This window comes from Dermacentor silvarum, chromosome 11 (genome assembly GCF_013339745.2).
Source record: "Dermacentor silvarum isolate Dsil-2018 chromosome 11, BIME_Dsil_1.4, whole genome shotgun sequence".
In the NCBI taxonomy this organism is placed as follows: domain Eukaryota; kingdom Metazoa; phylum Arthropoda; class Arachnida; order Ixodida; family Ixodidae; genus Dermacentor; species Dermacentor silvarum.
Window position 1 is genome coordinate 60403664 of NC_051164.1, and position 16013 is coordinate 60419676.

General features: G+C 47.3%; 1 protein-coding gene across 1 annotated transcript; it reads right to left on the reverse strand.

The window, feature by feature from the left end:
- Positions 1 to 3610: 3610 nt before the first annotated feature.
- Positions 3611 to 14345, reverse strand: LOC119433035 (uncharacterized). Its single transcript, XM_037700188.2, has 3 exons — positions 14025 to 14345; positions 6913 to 7077; positions 3611 to 4625 (listed from the first exon to the last, which is right to left on the reverse strand). The coding sequence occupies exons 1-3, from the start codon at positions 14030 to 14032 to the stop codon at positions 4130 to 4132; spliced, it is 669 nt and encodes a 222-aa protein (XP_037556116.2). The 5' UTR covers positions 14033 to 14345; the 3' UTR covers positions 3611 to 4129.
- Between the last annotated feature and the right edge of the window lie 1668 nt (positions 14346 to 16013).

The window sequence follows — 16013 nt, forward strand, 5'->3', positions numbered from 1 at the left end:
CCCAACAAACTTGTTAAAGGGTCCCTACCGATTGTTATAAAGGAAAAAGCACTTCTATGGCAGCTGTTATTTTATAATCAGAAATCACATAAAAAAAAAGCAGCTGAAGTAACTAAAAATAAAGAAAAGCAAAAAGAAAATGGCTCGAGACGCTTCCCAGTGCTGACAAATTTCGTTGGCTCTGTACACTTGCTTGATTTTCGTATTTTTATCCTTACGTATTGTGCCGGTCTTTGTCGAAGCCCATGGTACGAATCATTGCACTCTTGACAATGTAATTCGTGCACGCCATGCCTTGTGCAAGCCCAAGTTGTCTACCGGGACTACACGAGCTCCTTTCCTACCGAACCTGTTGTGCGCAGAGGGCTGTCGCACTCCTCGGAAATTTCTTTGTATGAGTGATGTTATGACTGACCTTTGCTTACCATGCGGCAACATACGTTGCCATAAGCAAGCGCTGTGCCACCGCTGTTATTCTTCAATTCATTTCGATCTTCGAATTATATATTCACTATTAAAAATGCGAATGATTTTCCTAATAATTGACGTGTTCGATTCTACACTATCAAACATCATACAGGAGGGAAAATACAATAAGTTTAATAGAATTCCCAGTGTACATAACGTACTTGAGCACGCTGCGTAACTCGGACAATGTGTTGTAGTGAGCGAGTACAGTAGGTTGTGTGACACGATGGAACACTGCATTGCGAATCATTACTTTCGACATGGACGTAAGACGCCAAGACATAAGATACAAATGAAGTCTAACAAGTGTTTCACAGTGGTTAGGGTGGCAGTTCCGCCTATCAGCCGTTTCAGTGTTTATAACGGAGTGTTGTCATTACTAGGTGGCGCCAAAACTGGCTGCTCACGTTTAAGACATACCGAGCATGCTAAAACCCTCTAATATAAGCGGGCGTATTCAAAACCGGAGTTGGACGTCGCAGATCCCATTGTTCAGTTGGATTAGATGAATAGTAATACACCCTGACAAGTGAGTTTACCGTTTGCTAATTAATGCAATTACTAATGAAGCTGTACTGCATACTATTCAATATTCCGAGATTAGAACGCAGCACGTCCGAATATTGATGAGGAAAGCGCACAAACGTTATTACACTTCAAGAGTGCGCACGTTTCTCATTGGTGGATAGTTTCTCCGCAGAACCCTCCCGCACACACAACTACATTCGAGACGCTGGTACGTGCCTAACGCGGCGCTTTTCGTGAATGCTTCTCCAGTGTGGTATTTTGCGCAAACAAAGAGTATCGGCTTCTGGTACTTATATGCTCAAGAAAAGCAGCGACGCCGAACTCGTGGAGCTGCTGCGGCATGCAGTATCGGTCGTGCTCTTGACAGAAGGCACCGACCTGGTTCGAGCAAATGCGTCTTCGTTCGCACTCCAGCAATGCGTGTCAAGGAATTTTCTCCCCACTACGCCATCATTGCCAATAAAACGCTTGAAGCAGTAAAGGAATATTATACTTATTCAGGTGCTGGCTATGTATTGAACTATGATATAGCCCCAGAAGAGGATGCATCTTTGTGTGAATTCATGCTAGAAGTTACTTGATGGCTTTCGACAGCTTTCGCTTGTGCTATAGGAAGGGTAAGTTAAAACACCACACGGTGGTGGTCTTGCGGCATGAGATAAGTGGCCAACATCTCGTTTGCAGTGTTATTAATTATTCTTATAGCGCGCACCAATGCCAGTACTCTCGTACCGACAACTGTAATTTGGAAAGCACAGATTGTATCACAGCTTCCAGCTCAAACCTGATGCATAGCACATTGATACCATTCTGTAGGAAGACCTTCTTTCACTTAACACACAGCGCGAGCTTTTCGACTTCGCGGTACCTGCGAGTCATTTTAGAGCGGAGGCTCTAGTACATGTCTCGCAAGATCATTCATCGCGTCACAATGGCCATGAGCCGCCGGAGCACAAGTGTGGCAGGTATGACGTCACGCCACGTGATGCGCTGCGGAGAGGCGTCGCAGCTGCGCTCGCTCGGAGCCTCGACGCTATATACGGTACCACGTGACCAGGCGAGGGTTTAAGAGCTGCTCCGCCGGCGCTTGGTCTCTTGGTCTCGCCATAGATGGCGCGCCGGCTGGGCCGTCTGTGCGTGCGCTTCAGCGCAAGCGACCGGCTGAATCCAATCATCCAGTGAATATAGCTAAACGGCAGGCTGCGAAATCTCAAGCAAAGGCAAAAGTTGGCTGATGAAACAGCGGAGCCAATGGAGACAAGATAAGCACGTTATAGAGAAGCTTACCATGCGCGGAAGCGTGCAATAATGAAACACTGTGTGCATAGTGTTTGCAAAACCAAGCCAAACAGACCTTTCGCTCGTGATAACTGGGTTTACAGCAGTTAAACCTCAGCGAATTTTTTTTTCTCGTGGCACGAACGAGAATTACGGTTCACGAGCTATCCGCACGGTTTCATCGGTAATTACTTACGAGGCTACAAACAGATCCAATTTATCAGGCCTTAATGACTTTTTGGTGTCACATTTTCAGAAAGCTTTAGTTTAGGGCTCTGTGCCGAGAAACAAAAGATAGAAAGGACCCCAATCCTTACTTAGGTGTCCGCTAGTGGCACTGGCACATCGGCGTACACTGGTCTATTGTTTGGATTAACTTTGTGTTTTCCTTGTGTTAACTGTGTGTTATTAAAGCGAAGTACGACACAGACACAGAGAATGCTGGTGAATTCTTGATGTGAATGATGTAAACTACACTACTCTACACAACACTGGCGTCCGGCGTCCTCATCGTCTACTTCCATGGCGAACGGGACGGGCGGGAAACCGAACTCGGAGGAGGGAGCGAACGGAACTGGCGGGAAACCGCCACGCACATGGAGCCAAACCACCACAAACATGGGTGTACGGCAATTAGTGATTTCTAATTATTTTCGAATCATTCCTATAGTTTAACTAACTCAATTTGTAACTAAAGCTATGCTCTGATGTCATATCTATCGTCAGCATTAAGTAGAACAATCCATTTTGCAAAGTTTTTATTTTTATTTATTTATTTTGCATTTAGAAGCATTTTTTTTTTATTTTAGCACCACCCACCAGAAGTCGTTGCTTAAGAAACAAGAGTGTCACTCATTGCTCGTGCCACTAAAAGGAAAAACAAATACTACGTATCTCCGCAGAAGTAGCTTTGCACGCTGCAGGCTGGACGCTCTTTGAACCAAAATGCAGGCGTCGTGCAGACTGACCTTACTACACCTTCATACAATAAACGTGGCCACTGCTTATTACCACTCACCGTTTAATGACTTTCACTCACCAGCCTACATTCCGGAAGGGAGGACTCAGCTCGTGAGCTCTGCATTTCAGTGTAAACTTAAGTTACCGTTACGGCACAATGCAAATTGCAAATGCATTGCACAATGCCAATCAGTGGTTGGCATTGTTAACGATCACGCTAACAACTTAACGTTTTCCTTTAGGCTCCGGCACTTTTGGTTTCCTCAGTTGATATGCATCTTACCAGCTGTTAACGAACAGTGACTATCTTTTTTTTTCTGTACGTAGGGTTTCTGTTCCCCACGTGCACTTCCTGCTTTACATACTGGTTGTCAATTAGCATATTTTGCCGAACCTTATCCTAAATGCATTGCCGAGGAAACAGGAAGTATATTGGCGTGAAAGCCTGTCACAGCACAGGCGAGTAGAGAACACGCAAGTATACAATGAGTGCAAGTTGACAAGCATAGTATGAAATAAAATGCGTTTACTTGGCTCTTTCCTGTACGTACAAATGGGCACGCAGTCAAATAAAACCGAAAAAGAAACGTAGAATATACAAAATCCTGATGTACAAAGAGAAGGGAGATTAGTAAGCAACCGCTGGAAGAAGTTAAAAGTATGCGATAAAATGAAAGCAATGAGATCCACAGAGTCGATAAATTTAGAGTATCCTGTTCCACTAACGACGTGTACCAGTGGTCCGGTGCGCCAAGGCCGCCGAACGACCGTTACGATGTTGACGAGTCGACCCACGACCTGACCTGTTTTTGTTCAGGGCTATGCTAAACGATGCTATCCTTTTTTTACTGACGTCAAAGCTGAGCTCGCTATCTCATCAAACACGCTTGAGAAACTACGCAATGTGAGCCTCCATAGGAGTGTCACTGCCTCCTCCGGCGTCAGAGGCGGCTCTCGGCACCAGCTGCTCATCCTCTTCGACGGCCGAGCTCAGCACTATTTGGTAATGCTCGTCTACGTAAGGGACCACGCCCGGTACTACCTGGTCATCTTCCGCCGCGACTTCTACATTCCTGATGCTGAGGTTAGCTTGCGCTTGACTTTGCCGGGACTCGTCGTTCTCCTGGGAGCGGTGCCGGTGAGGAATCCCTGAAACTGCGGTCGGCACTGTGTCCGTCTCTCGCTGCATTGGCGCCGTGCCAGAGGGTTTGTAGCCGGGATCTAAGCCCTCGAAGGGGTTTTGCCTCCCCCTGGAGCCCGAGGATGAGCCGGCCTCACTCTGATCGCGCTCGGATATCCAACCGGGCAGCCGGGACTCCGCGGCCTTGGATGACAGCCGCGTCCAAGGCCGCTGGGGTTTCTCACTGCTACCTCCATGCATGGGGCCCAGCCTGCGCCCAAATAGCAGTAAGATTCTTTCACGACGCAGTGAAGACCGCAAGCGTAATGGCGGTCGTACTTATACAACTAATTTCGTCAAAGTACAACCGCTATCTTTATGACCGGGAACACCGGAGCACCTGCCACTCGATACAGCCACAACATTCTGCACAGTAAAATAATTTACACCCTTGTTGGTGAAAATTGCGAATCATAACATCCTTGGGAGGTTTCATTCAAGAAACCTCCCATCATGTTTTTTTGAAGCATGGGGTAGTTATAGTTGTCACAGCACCCTGACACCGACCATAAGGGTGTACTAAGAAAATTAAATGAGGGTGCAAGGGTGTTTTAATTTATGTTTACTACATTCAGAAACAAACAGTTGTACGAAGAGAAAGCGTGTCCCACGGCGCCACAAACCAGTGTCGGATACAGAAGGGGGCCCTCCCCTATCCCCACCCCTTCCCCCCAAGACATGTAGAGTCTTCAAAGCTAACAAAACTCGTGCCGAGAGTCCCCGTCCGTTTTGACGAGCCCCCACCATTTGAAAAATGTGTTGCTAAAAACCTATTGCTTAAGCACTACTGTATAGTATGTCATAGTAAGCTATAGGTGGCACACAGTTCTGAAATCTCTTCTTGTACAATTAATTAAATTCCGCGGAATCCAAAAGCGCGCACATATTTTTCTAGTACTGAATTTTTAACGAAAAGAAATGCGTTCAAAACGCTTTCAGCAAGGAACAACTTGTGCAGCTCTTACTTTTGGGTCGCCAGGAATTTAGAAAAATGAATAGGCTAGGTGACAGCATGCGGTTGGGCACGCCGCGATTGCTCCAAAGCAATGCTGTCTTCTAGCTTTCTGTAAAACACAACAGAAGAGGTAGAAAAGGGCATGACGAAGCATTTAATATATTCACCGACGCGGACAAAAGATACCCCGAGTGTGGACGTCCTGACCCCACCCGACATTCTTTCGTCGAGGCAATGACCCCAGCCTTTCTTCTTCTCTACCATTCACAAACATATTACCTTCGCTGGCAAACTTGAGCCTTTTGAATAGTAAGCTGTTGGGCTAGTTGGTTTGACATGTTTGACATGAGCCTTCACACCGACCACAATTCTTTGTTCAAACGGCACCTACAGAAAGCGCCGGGCAAAGCACTCATGGCTTCGCGTCCCCGTCAACTTACGAAGGTGGCTGTACAAAAAGCCACTATTAAGTTAGTAGTTGTGAGAAAGGAAAGTTCTGTTGGCTTACAAACACTTGAACACCGGCCACTACCGAGTGAGCAAAAAGAAAAAAAAAATGTGAGAAGGTAGAGAACCAGCGTACAATATGAAATGCCTACACTATTTACAATACTGCCTAGTAGCGCAATTTACTCAAATATCTGCTCACGCTTGTAGTTTGCAGCCTTCGAGGAGGCGCCGATGCACTACCTAATCGTGATCAGCCATCCTGTAGTACAGATTGCTGCTAGATCGAAAGTTAAAGCGCATGATCTCGAGACCCCGTCTGTATTTTTTAATTTCCAACAACCTGAGTCAGTGACCATAACCGACAACGCGCCAGCGCGATTAGAGAGTGTCTATTGAAGGCGATAGTCTTTCTTGCGCTACCTAAACGCGAAAAAAAAAAAAACCCGATTCAACCGCCCGGCCAAAACCGATTTTAACCGCCCGGGTAAAACCAACCAAGCTACTAGCACTGGTGATACGGGGTCGTACACGTAAACATTATACAGCGCAAAGGAAACCTCAGGCTTATTTGAGGCAAAATATGGGTACATAACCGTGATCGGTAGCGTTAATTTATTGAAGAATGCACATAGGACTGGTTTTTACGTTAGTAAATGAAAATCAACGCGTTAGAAATGGTGTCGAAGAGACGCTACGCGTTAAAAACAAGCCGACTGAAGCCGCGGCTGTGTAGCCTGCTTTAATACAACAGTAATAAAATGTCCTAACAGATGGCGCGAGAGCAGGCTTTACGCGGAAAATTTGAATTGAATTCAGCAAAACCTCCATTACATCCATCATGGGAGGAGTGACAAGGGAGGTGAAGAGAGTGAGTGGTGGGAGGGGGAAGGAGAGATTGTTACCCATCAGGGGCGGCAGAAGACTATCGTCTTTCGACGTCATTTGCAGCAAAGAAAGCAGATATGAGGCCAATTTTCATAACATGAGAGTGATGAGCCTTTTTAAAGTGGCCCGCCGTTTCCGGTTGTGAAGGTATGAGTACAGTGATAGAAGGTCAAGAACAAGGGCAGTTTTTCCGGAATCGGTAACTAACCTTTCGACGGAGCTCTGGCTGGGTGTTGTGGCTGAGGAACAGCTGGCATCGTGACGGCTCCGCTCCGAGGCCGAACCGGGCAGCCGTGACTCGGCTTGCCTAGTTGACGGCCGCGTACCCGGCGAGGGTGGTTTCTTAGCATTGCCGCCTTGCGAGGCGGGCAGCCTGCGTCAAAGAACGGCATCGATATCTTCACACGACGCTGCAAAAGCCAAGTGTTAATTTAACGGAACCATGCCAATAAAGACGGAATTCTCGGGGTTTGCGTGCCAGAACCTTAATCTGAGTACGTGACACGCCAAACTTTCTAGCAGAACGAACATCTTTCAAATATTGTCGCCAGAACAAAAGACCAAGCTGTAAGTGAAAAGGGCCGTGTTTATCGAAATGTTCACCCAGGCTTGCTTGCCGATGTAGGCTGAAGCGTAGGGAAGCGGAGATAAGGCAATGATAAGAAAGCATTCGAAAATAAAGTTTAACCACTTGGCACTGATTGAAGATGCGATTTGAATAGGCACCCGCAGCTGTAGTTTAGCTCATATGGCGTTGGCCTTCAGAGCTCAAGGTTGCTGATTCCATTCCCGCCGAGGCCGCCGCATGTTCTTTTTTTTTTGATGATGTGTGGTGTTTAACGGCGCAAGGGCCAGATATCACCAAAGAGCGCAATGGCACAAAATGATGTGTTGTCAAATTTTGAATGAAATGAAAAATTGAGTGCTGATGGTAGGAGTAATATTGGTGTTAAAATGACTAAAAAATATGTCACTGTAAATGGCGTAAAATATTCAAATAACGACAACGACTAGTATGGCGAGATTATTTACATTATTTTCAATGCGTATCAGTATTTGCCTCATCCGAGGCACTTTGCGTGAAGTCGGTTGACATTTCCTATCTTGCCACACCTCGGATCTGTGTAAAGGAAATGAATGCATGACCATCCCGGCCGTGGCGGCCGCATTCCGATGGAGGCAAAATGCGAAAACGCCCGTGTGCTTGCGTTGTAGTGCGCGTTAAAGAACCCCGGATGGTCAAAATTAATGCGGAGCCCTCCACTACGGCGTGCCATATAATCAGAACCGGTTTTGGCACGTAAAACCCCAGAAAAAATTACACCATCTTCCTATAGGGGAGCCCTGAGTAGTATGCGAAGCAGCCATGGGATCGACTCAAGTTCCCATTACGCGAGCCCTCATTGCATCAGTAGCAGCTTTTTGGCGGCGTTGCCGTTTCCTTTGGGCTTCGCGAGCCCGAAGTTCGGGATCGGCCTGTCGCCGCTGCCGTTTCGTGGCAGCGGCTCGAGCCCTCTTCTCAACACCGCATATCCACGAAGTGAATGATGATGAGTGGGCGAAGCACCGGGGGATCATTCGGGCAAAACGCCGGAAGCGTTCTCCGGAAGCCGGAAGATGGCTTCCGGAAATGGAACCGGAACCGGAAGTGGAACCGGAAGCCGGCTTCCGGTTCCGGAGCTTGGCGTAGATGCGCAGTAGGAGTGTGGACGCCGCACGGCGGAGGGAGGCAGGGGTTGACATAGCCCCGACGATAAGCTGCTTCGCATCTAAAATGTATGACTGCATGACCGCTAGTAGTAGAATTGATCCTCTGCTTTAGGAGCACAGCAGCCCAATACCCAAACCACTAGGCGTCAATCGCACGCATACGCCTCTCGTGCCACAGCCGACTAGCTCTTTGAGACGTTTGGCGCGTGCGCCTCTTGATATTTTATCATGTTCTTTCTTAGTGACAGCTCGCGCTTCGGCACGTCGTGTTAGATTGCACCCCCGTCTCCGGGATCGACCCACATTACCCTGCACTTCCGCGCAGCAGCTTACGCTAGGTAGAAACTGCGTGACGTTGTACAGCCTTCATGATCGGCCCAGGTCAAATAGGTTTCAATGTTTCATCATCGGAGTGTGAATGCGACGGTCGTTTTAACATATGCCACTGGACATAGTCATAGGTACGTAGGATTGTAGAACACTTAGTCGCTGTTGACGTCCCAGTCAGTGTTTCCTTCGCTTATGCTCGTCTATGCATACACGTAGGACGCGAGGAAGAATCAGCATGTCGCAAGCTTGGGCCGAGAGGCCGGAGTAAAGGTCATGCCGGGGGCGTCATGCGATTGTCGTTACCATCGTCTTGCGGCTGTCGTCCCACACACGGGCGTGACAGATGCATAGCTCTATCTAACGCCAACACGTAGATCCACCTGACAACACACACTGTGCGTATTACTAAACGGTGCAGGGTAGCCAGCTACCAGCAAAATGCTTCGCATAACACTGAGTTCCATAGTGCGTGTAGTCTGCGTACTTTTTAAAATTTGCTAATGGCATGCTGTGTTAACACAGGCGTTCAACATCAAACTGGTTTATTTGCCCCACAACGCCGGACATATACATACGACATCTACTCAGCACTCAAGCAACCTTTGCAGCAATTTGTGAAACAACCATACATGTGTTCTTTCAGCAATGCATTCCAACTACTGCAAGCAGTTCTTTCTAAATAAAATTGAATCCTGAAGTGTTTTCTGCCAAAGCAGCGTAGTAGTAGGTAGTAGGGGACTCCGAAATAATTTTGGCCACCTCGGGTTCAACAACGTGCCCCTAAATATAAGTACGCGGACAGTTATGCATTACACCCCCATCGAAGGGCGGTCGCCGCATCCAGGATCGAAACCGCAACCTCGTGCTCAAAAGCACAACCCCATGGCCACTGGGATACCGCGGTGGGTCGTGCTTCGTAAGATAAAATGTCACCAGCCACCGGTTTTTCAGCGTGTCTTAACTCAAACCCACGCTAATTATCAGCACACTTCTACAGACGGCGTTTACATGAATGCGACAGAATGCGCCAGCGTTTACATCTAACGCATTACTTCCGGTACGATGGTCGCGACACATGGTGTCGCACATCGAAGGCAACGCCGCGTCGCGGTTCGACGAGCGCAGCAGATCAGCAGCAATTTCCTTCCCATAATTCCTAATGCGATGCGACTGCGTTTATGTGCACTGCGAAAGTAGACTTACACGTCTCAATACACCCTTGACTGGCACATTTATGCGACATACTTTTCTAGCGCATTGGCCCCGTTTACGTGGATGCGATGCGCTAGAAAGTGGATGTGATGCGATGCGGTGCGCCATTTGTCGCATTCATGTAAACGCGGTTTAGGCATCTATTGTACTTGCTGCCATCAGCATCGATAGCGTCAGCTTTCTGTCCGTTCTTCGAAATCCTTTGCACGTGACCCTTACTCGAAAATGACATAGCCTTTTTACTGTTGTTGTGCGGCTTTTGCTACTCCGCACGAGGTGCCCAAACTTTTGTCATCTACCACGCAGTGAACGAACTTGTGGTACAGGCCATTGTTCACTTTTTATGATATCTAGCTTCTAGTTCAGCGGCACCACTGAAATAGTAACCAAAGTTCCATAAACCTTTGGCGGTTTTCTTACTCGATCTGAGCATGCATCAAATCGGTGCTTTCTCCTCTTCTTTTTTTAAAAACTTGGTGTGAAGATGATGTAAATGAACTTAAATGACGTGGACGAAAGGTGAAGACGAGACACACAGAACTCTAAACAGTGTATCATAAGCACCATCACGGAGGCGGTTTGAAAATGGCAACGCGGTTATATTTCTGAGCACTTGCTTGTGCAGAGGTCAACACTCATGTATAGAACAACAGAGCGTCGCGATCGGGACTGCACGAGCGACATCTGCAGTTTGAAATAGGCCACATCTAAGCATGCGCGGCGTGAATGACGCGCCGGCCTTGCATTTTTTATCCTTGTTTATCGCCGTGGCTGACACGGCTTTGGCCGTCGAAAGCGCTGTCAACGGTGTAGCGCAAAAAAAAAAAAAAAAAAAAAAAAAAAAAAAAAAAAAAAAAAAAAACCCCGCAGCGAATTGTTCTTTTCGTCGCCTGGTGCAAGCTATGCTGCAAGTTTATTCTCTGTTCGTGGTCTCATTTTTCCGGTAGCAGGTTTGCACCAACTTAACAGCTGAATAAAGATTTCTGTGATTTTTCGCGCCAGGCTGCTCGGAAGCGGGTGCTTGGCCGCTCCTGAATTTGGCGAACGGAGCGTGGGCCAGTGAGCCAGCTGCTGTAGCGATGCCTACATATTCCTTATGCGGCTTTGCTGATGCTGGATTAGAACTTCAAAAATGGCACCGCGCTTGACACTCGATGAAATAAAAGCCATCACGGTGATCGTACGCACGATGACTCAAAGAGCCCTATCGGCGGCTACAAAACGTCCATTGACAACTGTTAAGAGAGTGATCCAAGCTTTCTACAAGGAAGGTCGGCTTGCTGATGCTGCCCGTCGTCGACCAGAAAGGGCTACAACCGATGAAGAGGACCGACTGATCGCAGCAGCGTCTGTTGATGACCCCTTTCTCAGCGCCCGGGAAATTCGGGTTATTCTGGGATTGGAGGTTTCCACGCAAACCATACGTCGGAGGCTTCATGCAGCCGGGATAAAAAGTAGAATTGCTGCTCAGAGGACCCATGCTTGAAAAAACGCACAAGAAGCAGCGCATGGACTTCGCTTCCGTTGTTTAAAACTGGACACCAGACAACTGGCGGGCCGTTGTGTTCAGCAACGAAGCCACCTTCTGTACACGCTGGGACCACATGCAACCTGTGTGGCGTCCAGAGAGCAGCCCGTAATATCGGTTTGCTAGCACGAGTCATGCTGCAAATATTCCATTAGCGCGCAAACATTGTCCGCATAATGTTCTAGGCTGAGAGATAGAGAATGAGTATACTTTTTTATGAAAGATAGTTTCAGTCATAAGAGCGACGCTTAGAGTCTTAGTGCTAATTAGAGTTACTAATTAAAATATCACATTAATGACAATATATGTGTTTATGTTGTATTTGGGTTTGAGGATGGGGAATTAAGATGTGCACGCCTCTGGACAAGAGTATTGTAGCAACGTTAATTTAATGCTTGGCATTCGAGCTTCTTCCAATGCCACGGATTCTCAGTGCTGAAGGCAAGTTTTTTTTATTATTGTTGTTATTATTAAGCAAGTACGGTTTATTACACAGGGATGACGAAAAATACGTCTCGAATGTTCGCTCCAGTGGGCGCACGTCAGTCACCGTGTGGGGAACAGTTATCAAGGCCTAGGACCGCTCCCCAGGCTTAAAGGACAGCAGCAGCCTACACGGACGTAATAGAAACGGTCCTTTTACCTTACGTACAGGACGGCCTCTTTTCAGACGGACTCTACATCTTCCACACAGCCGTCCACACAGCCCGTCCGTCCACACAACCACTAAAGTTCCAGAGCTTCTTGACAGCTTCGGCGTAATGACCTTACACTGCTATGGTGTTCGGTTGCTAAGCACGAGGTCGTGGGATCGACTCCCGGCCATGGCGGCCGCATTTCTATGGGGGCGAAATGCGAAAACACCCGTGTACTTAGATTTAGGTGCACGTTAAAGAACCCGAGGTGGTCGAAATTTTCCGGAGTCCTCCACTACCGCGTGCCTCATAATCAGATAGTGGTTTTGGCACGTAAAACCCCATAATTTAATTTTTTGGGGGCGCGCCAGAAGCCTGGACCTGCTTATTGAAATTGTATGGGGTCTGATGAAAAAAAATCTCGCCGAACAGCCTGGCCTGACAAGATGCAGTTCAGACGATCTGCGGGGCGCTGTTGGAAAATTATTGGGTACGTATGCGGAATGACCGCACTTTTGTGGACCACTTTTACGTGTCTCTCCTTGCGGGAACTCGGAGCGTGCAGCTGTCTGACGGAGCTGCAACGGGATATTAGTTTGCCTCACTGCAATCTTCTGCGGCACCAATGACAAGCTCTACGACGAGGGTTCTGCAGTGGCCAAGTCGCCTCTTCCTCAAACTTTGCCGTACTGTCAGTTGTGACAATGTTCGCTCACTAAACGCACAAGGAAGTGCTTCAGCTTACCACTTATGTATGTTGTGCTTACATTTCAAAGCGTTTTTGAGGTACCTACATGTGTTGATTTCAATAAATATCCTAAGTTGAGGACATCTAGGCAGCATTTTTCTGTACGTGCGATCGAAGCCTAGAATTATTCGCAATTAACACATCGTTGGCGGTTTGACAACCAATAAACGGTGAAAGTAGGTTGGTAAAATTCACTCCTAACAGACGGCAATAAACGCAATGCGCTACCCAAAATCCACGGTGCGATATACGAGATATATGTGCGACGATGCCGATACCGCGAATTGAGATTAAGCCTGCAGTATAAGGGCGTCGAGCCAGGTGATTCCACGCGTTTTTTTTCCCAGGCGCTACACCGTTGACAGTGCTTCTGACGGCTAAAGCAGTTGTTGCAGCTGCGGCGATAAACAAGGAGAGCAAATGCAAGGCAGGTGCGTCATTGGCGCCGCGCATGCTCAGATATGGCCTATTTCAAAATGTAGACGTCGCTCGTGCAGTCCCGAGCGTGACGCTCCGTTGTTCTAGACATGAGTGTTCACCTCTGCACAACGATTTACGAAAGAAACCTTAAAAGGCATCAACGAAAAGTCATTATCTGAGTTATTCAAGTAAACGCCTCAATACCGCAAATACAGTTACGTCATCCTGCATATACCACACAATTTTAGCTTCAATAAGGCTTCTACTGGGACTAGTTGGTATGTCATCCTTCTGTTGACTGCGCTATACTGTTTTACAAAGGACAAAAAAAAAATGGACACACATGTGGACGCATGTGTGTCAGTTCTTTTTTTCGTCCTTTGTAAAACAGTATAGCGCAGTCAGCAGAAGGAAATTTTGCTTGAATACTACTATTGAGGCGTACCACACCCAGACCGCCATTTGCGTGCAATATTCTCTAGGCGTACACTAAAATAAACATTCTCCGGTGTATTCTAATCAACTTACGTTACAGCAATCGAGCTGCTGTCTATTATTACCATTAATTACGCGGAAACCACCATTATCTTGGTGGTTTCCGCGTAACTCGTACCATGCTATTACAAGAAAGGGTGCCGGTTAAAAACCAAACTAACGATCTGCCTTAGGCCCCTTTAACAGGACACAATGGTGAAAACCCTGCAACGTCCCGCACGTATCTTTGTAAGAAGACTTACTTGCTCATAAGACGGCCGTATTATTTCTGACGCAGATCCCTTTTTTTCTCGGTGCTGGGCTGTGACGACACCAAAAGCCCTAGCAGTGCAGTCTAGGGCTCCAGCCACGGTCGAGCTGCACCGGTACTTGAGTTGCGTCGCTTCTCGTTGAGGCACATTAGCTTGCTGCTTCAATGGCTTAGATGTTCAATATTTCTGCGTGCGCGTCTCCGACAAACTTAAGCGGCCGCTTACGGCAGCGACGGCCAGCTACTACATAATAAGCAGAATCGGGACTCACCTAGCCGATTACATTCCCACTTCAGGCCAGCAAATTCAGGTCACAAAAACTGCCCCTTGCCACTACTTTTCTGCTTTTCAAAATTCAAGTACACTCATGCAGATTCTTATGTTCATGCTGCGCACAAGCACTGCGACATCCTTGTGATGAAGAGGCAATGTGCGCCACAGTCACGCATGTGGTTTTTTGTCACAGTAACTCATGCTATCGCAAGATGAAAGGTCACGTGACTAAGACTGCAGCGTGGCAGTTTGATTGGGATAAAAGTTGAAAGGGGATTCAATCTGTAGTCAAAGTCGGTGAAAATGTTGCAGTTTCACCCGAAACGCGAAGCATCGATGGCGATAGCAAATTAGTAGACAGCGATACGAGGTAAGGATAGTAGTTTTATCTGCCATATGAACTTGGAAACATTCGCTTACGAACTGAATTAACAAGCGTGGTGGCAGCGCGCACAGGCCAACCTGAACACATCACACTCGATGACCGCGGACACTGGCGTGAGAAAAACGCTGGCGTGAGCAAGTGTGGTGGCAGCGGTGAAATGACCTTCGTGCCGTCTCGCTTCAACGCCAACTGAGTGGCGAGAATGAGCCCTACGCATTATGTGACCTGCCCAGCTCAGCTTAATTCCAATTAAAATATTGGCTACCGTGGATTGCGGTCTAAACCAAACCACTGTCTTCTATGTCATAACGTTATGTCTAACATTCTTCGTTTCATTGCACGTTGCCGTGGTTCTTAAGCTCTCCAGATGCTTTGCTAAACTACAAGTTTCTGCCCTATTGACAGTACCAGTAGAATGTCATGATTGTGCTCTCTCGTTTTCAAGAATAGCAGTAAGCTTCCAGTCGCAATTTGGCTACACCTGCCATGAGCGCTTTACCAACGTTTCTTCTGTATTTGATCTTCTTATGATCAGCGTCCTTGTAAGTACTGGGCGTATATAAACGGATGCTGCAAACATTCTAGAAGCTCATTGCCAATCACGAATTCTCGTTCTCTTGGCTGACCATAGAACATTACCTTTCTGTTTTGCATACTGGTCAGCTATACTTTTACACTTTTCCAACTAAGGTACTCAATGATTTTCTTGCAAGTCGTCTAAATTTCACTGCACCGGACAATGCCACATGCAAACCATAGGATGCTTAGATATTCGTGGTTTATCGTAACTCGAAATCCTTTCTAGGATAATAGCTTTATTATAACTTTTAGGCATAGATTGAATATCCGTCTGCATATTCTATTTTATTGTATAAACACTATTTTCGTTGCTATTTTCCCGCTTTTATCCTGAAAAAAAAAAGGCTTGAGCTAGCACTCGCCGCACAAGGCTTGAAACAGTGAAGTTGGGTGATCGAAGGGGCTTATTATGGCTGATGCTAGGTTGTAACTTGGCTGTTGCTAGGTCTTCGGGAGTACGGACTATCTTTGGGCGTCCCATGGCTTCTACTGATCGAGAGCCGCCGCGCACACGCTTCCATGGCTGTTGCCTGAAGGTCAGCGCATGCGAGGATCCAATCGTTATCACGGCGCATGCGCAGATCTCGGCGCAGCGGCGGAAACCGGTTGCACGCAGTGTCTCCGAGCCGCTGCCGAGCTGCTGCGGCGGGAATGCGGGAAACGGGTAAGCGCGGGCGGCGTCGGCAGCAGCTCTGTGCGTTGCCTCGTAGGTGCTGCTACAGTTTCTTTCCTTCTCTGTCTCA

Coding starts and splice junctions, on each gene's coding strand:
- LOC119433035 (XM_037700188.2), bottom strand. Junction 4,626..6,912: donor AGCCAGAGCTCCGTCGAAAG/GTTAGTTACCGA, acceptor ATTTGGGCGCAG/GCTGGGCCCCATGCATGGAG.